General features: G+C 49.2%; 1 protein-coding gene across 1 annotated transcript; it reads right to left on the bottom strand.

The window, feature by feature from the left end:
- Positions 1 to 143: 143 nt before the first annotated feature.
- LOC145718400 (myosin-11-like) lies at positions 144 to 3858 on the bottom strand (the record flags this gene model as incomplete). Its single annotated transcript, XM_081809895.1, has 3 exons — positions 3765 to 3858; positions 1543 to 1661; positions 144 to 307 (listed from the first exon to the last, which is right to left on the bottom strand). Coding segments are annotated over exons 1-3 (377 nt in total), but the record flags the coding sequence as incomplete, so codon positions are not given.
- Positions 3859 to 4898: the final 1040 nt, after the last annotated feature.

Here is a 4898-nt window from a genome sequence, read left to right as displayed (position 1 = left end):
AGAGATGGGGACAGAGACCAGAGGGAGGGGACAGAGACCACAGAGATGGGGACAGAGACCAGAGAGATGGGGACAGAGACCAGAGGGAGGGGACAGAGACCAGTGGGAGGGGGACAGGGCCAGAGTGGCACCCAGCCTGGCACCAAGTGCAGACCTGGAAGATCTCAAAGCCGGCGATGTCCAGGATGCCCAGGAAGGAGGCGCCCTGGCGGGGACTGCGGTCCAACGCACGATTGAGGCGCAGGACCAGCCAGCGGAAGAGGCGCTCGTAGGTGGCCTTGGCCAGGGCCTCCAGCGCAAAGTCAGCCTGCGGGGGGCGGGGGGCACATGGTGAGGGCCCAGCCCGCCCCCGCAGCCCCAGCCCGCCCCCCAGCAAGGAGACACTGGTGTGGACGGGCCCCCATCACAGCTCATCGAGAATGATGATGTTAATGATGATGCCAACCAGTTCAGAGCCCTACTACGCACCAGGCAGCGTGTGAGGCGCTTGGGGGCACGTTAGTTCATTCATCTTCCCCCCATCCCTCGAACCAATTTCGACAGCATAACAGTTAAGAAGGTGGACTCTGGAGCCTGACAACACGGGTTTGAATCCTGGCTCTGCCCCTCAGAAGCTCTGCGTCCTCAGGCATGTGGCTAAACCTCTCTGTGCCTCAGTTTCTTCATCTGTAAAATGGATCCTAACAAGAGTACTTCAGCTGAGAGTGGAACCTGGCCTCTCACGTGACCCCCAATCTCTGACCCCCATGTCCCCCCTGTGTCTTCTTCACCCTAGTACTTTGTTTGAGTGCCCAGCCTGGGGCCAGGCGGAGACCTCTGCCCGAAAGCTGGATTCTGAAAACCTCTAGCATGGCTTCACTTCTCCCCAGTCCCACCACCATCATCGCTTTCCTGGACTATGAGAGCAGCCGCCTTATGTCTCCCTGTTCCCGCCCGTGCCCCCGGGATCCAGTTCTCCATGCAGTAGACAAGGGGATCTTTATAAAAGACAAACCGAATCAGGTTGCTCCCCGGCTTAAACCCCCACTGGCCTCCTACTGCTCTCTGAATGAAACTCACCTCCTTTCTGTGGCTCCTAAGACCCTACACGATCTGTCCCCTTCCGACCTCTCTGACTGCGGCTTCTGCCACCCTCTGCCCCACTCTCTAGCCTCACTGACCACCTTGACAGTCGCAATTCACCAAGCCTGTTCTAGCCCCAGGGCTGTTCCCTCTGCCTCAAACCATCTGGGTCCAAACTCAAACATCACCTCCTCATGGAGGACTTTCCTGACCACATGAACACCCTCCTTCACAGAAGTCCTCACTGCTTATGTATCTTCTTTTATGATCTGTTCCCTACTTCGGCCTGAGCTCCACCAAGGCATGGTCTTTGTTTCCATTACGACTTTTATTCCTAGCACCAGAACCTGAGCAGGCAATGGAGCGAACAATCAGCCAAAGTTTGTTGAGTGACAGAAAAACCAGCATACGCTCCTTGAAGGCCCAGGACCCTGGCGCCTGGCTCTCCGTGCGCCCCGCCTGCCCCCCAGCCCCACCCACCTGTTCCTTGGTCTGAGCCTTCTGCACGTAGTCTCGGCCAACTTTGATGCGAGGGGTGAGCAGGGCGCGGGAGAAGTCCGTCACCCCTAGTCCCAGGAGACGGCAGAGCTTCTGTGCAGCTGAGGGTGAGAGGCACAAAGGTCTGATCAGCCCCAGGAGGCGGCAGCAGCCACTGAGCGCAGCGGAGGGGGTCGCCCCCACTGCTGGTGGAACAGACGAGGGGCCCAGCCTCTCCCACTAGTAAGTATTATAATCCTAAAAGTGTGTACGTCCTCTGGCCCAACAATTCTCTCTCAGGGACCCCAAGATGGGACAAATAATCCCGGAGGTGAGCAAAGACTGGACCAGGAGGATGTACATCACAGCCTTGTTGGTGATGGAGGAAAACAGGAAACAAGCTGAATGCCCAGCAACTGGGGATTGGTTAGGGAGTCAGGGATCCTCCATTTGAATACATGTTCTGCAGTCACTGAAAATTATTAGCACTCATTACACAGTACACTTAAGATGTGTGCATTCCACGGTTTGTATGTTTCACTCCAAAGAAAGAATTGTAAGCAAACACTGGACACCAGTAGGTGATATGCATATGCGAGTTGATGCATGTACATGTGAACTACTCATGTACATGCTGAAGTGCACGGAAATCTTCAAATTTGAAATGCACCAGACAACAGGATGGACAAACGATGTATGGAAAGATACACAATAAAGCAAGTGTAGAAAATGTCAATGGTAGAATCTAGGTGGTGGATATCTGGGTGTTTGCTCTAAAATCTTTCAACTTGTCTGTATGTTTGGACATTTGCTAATAAAATATTGGAGGGAAAGCTATTGGAGTAAAAACCCATGGAAGTGGCCAATAAATAAATATTTAAAAGCAACTTGCTCTTCCCTATTTTTGTAGAGAAAAAAATTCATAAAAAATGGTAATTAAGAAATGTTTTCCAGCTTCTGTCACTTCCATAATGGGAAAACCATTACTACAAATTCTTAGCACCGGCAGAAAAGAGAAAGGAAAAGAACACATCTAGAAGGAAAAACACCAAATAAACAGTGATTATATCTGAGACCGTCGTAGTTTCTAATTCTTCTATGGTGACTTTGCATGGTACGGAAAGTACTTAAGAATTGTAACAAGTGGCCTGAAGAACAGCAGGGAATGTGTCCTGGGGCGCTATGCTGCGAGTCACACGAATGTTCTGGAGGCTTCTAAAGCCTCTGCTGTGTCCTTTGGCCCATGGACTGGTTCTCCAATGCACGTTTGCAAACGCAGAGAATGAAACACCCAGGATTTCCCAGGAGATTAATTATGCTGACATATGGTTCTACCCACAGACCCCAGAGGAAGAACCCCAGTAACGTTCTAGTTAATAACCTTGAAACGTTACCGTCAGTGCATTGAGGGAAAAAAAGCAAATTTCAAAATGGTCTACAAGGTCTGACCCCAATTTTGTAGATTGAATGAATAAATAAATGTTCACACTTGCTGGGCGTGTGAACAGAGCCTCCAAGCACCACAGCTGACACTGCTGATCAACAGCGTGATGGGAGGGGCCCCTTTCCTCATATTTTCTGTAGTTGTATAGTTTTGGAAAATGAGCCCATAGGATTTTATAATCAGGATGGAAAGCTCTTGCTGTCTTGAGGGGGAAAAGGTGCAAAACGTGTTTCCACTTCTGTGACAATATTTCTGCTCTGATGTAGACAGAGAACAAAGCCCAGAGGGAAGTACCCCAAAATGTTGCAGTAATTACCTCTCAGGAGTATGACTGTGGGTCATTTCCCTGCTTTTATAGTTTTCTGTATTGCCAGATTCTCCCCCATCCAGCTTGTATTATTTTATGATCATAAAGAAGCAAAGCTATTTCCGTTTCGATAAAAAAGGAGTATCAACTATAATTCTGCTTTTGAAAAGCAAAAAAAAAAAAAGTATATATATATGCAGAGCACAAAGGCCAGGAAGAGAAAAGCCCAATGCTAATGGTTTTCTCAGAGGGGCCGGGATGACAGGGGATCTCCGGCACACCAGTGTTGTTCAAACCTTCGGCAGAGAGGACACCTTTTCGAATCAGGAAAAGAGTGGGAGATGACATTTTGGTAAAGGATCAGCACAGCTTGGAGGCATGCCTGGCTGGGGAGCGGGGAGTGGGGGGGATGCTCTGTCTGGGGGAACAGGGAACACCGGGTCAGGTGGGTGGGCTGTAGGCCAGGTGGAGTACCTGTGTTGTCAGGCATGGAGGCTTGATCATTGTTCCGTTCTCTCTTCAGGACGATGTTGCCGAACTGGAGAACGGCTGAGACCATCCGTAGCATGGCTAAGGGGCAGAGAGAGAGAGCAATCGCATGGGGCTCCAGACCCTGATGTGTGGTCCTAACTAGCCTTTTAAAAATCTAGCTGAAAAGGGGCGCCTGGGTGGCTCAGTTGGTTAAGCGACTGCCTTCGGCTCAGGTCATGATCCTGGAGTCCCGGGATCGAGTCCCGCATCGGGCTCCCTGCTCGGCAGGGAGTCTGCTTCTCCCTCTCCCACTCCCCCTGCTTCTGTTCCCTCTCTCGCTGTGTCTTTCTCTGTCAAATAAATAAATAAAATCTTTAAAAAAAAAAATCTAGCTGAAAAACCCTATGTCAGGGGCGCCTGGGTGGCTCAGTTGGTTAAGCACTGGACTCTTGATTTTGGCTCAGATCATGATCTCAAGGTCATGGGATCAAGCCCCGCGTTGGGCTCCACCCTCAGCGCGGAGTTCACTTGAGAATCTCTCTCTCTCTCTCTGCCCCTCCCTGCCCCCCGCTTGCATGCACACGTGCTCTCTCTCTCCAATAAATAAATAAATAAACTCTTAAAAAAAAAAAAACCCAACTCTATGTCAAATTACACCACCGCCCCTCAGCTTAAAATCCATCTGTGACACTGGGCAGGTCCTAAAACATAAGAACGGATACATGAATTCTGTATTTTATATTCAAGGTTTGTTTTAGCACCATTTGGTGTCTGCTTATGTCCGTTTTATAAAGCAATGCATGTAAGATTTAAAAGGACACATGGGAATGAACGAAGAAAGTCTTAGGCAATGTGAAAAGATTTCCTTTTTTAAGATTCTATTTTTAAGTAATCTCTACACCCAACGTGGGGCTCAAACTTATAGCCCCAAGAAAAGAGTTGCACGCTCTACAGACTGAGCCAGCCAGGTGCCCTAAATATGAAAAGATTTCTAAACTATCAAGTGAAAAATGCGAGGTGCAGAGTGCAGGATACCACTGTCCACATTTTAAAAAGGCAAAAAATATACAGTCGATTCTCCTTATTGCCAAGTTATGTTCTTTGTAGTCACCGTGAACACAAATTAGCAAATGCAAT

The sequence above is a fragment of the Leptonychotes weddellii genome, unplaced genomic scaffold (genome assembly GCF_054177405.1).
Source record: "Leptonychotes weddellii isolate Sample4059 unplaced genomic scaffold, ASM5417740v2 HiC_scaffold_15191, whole genome shotgun sequence".
Classification (NCBI taxonomy): domain Eukaryota; kingdom Metazoa; phylum Chordata; class Mammalia; order Carnivora; family Phocidae; genus Leptonychotes; species Leptonychotes weddellii.
This window is presented reverse-complemented; position numbering and strand designations above follow the sequence as displayed.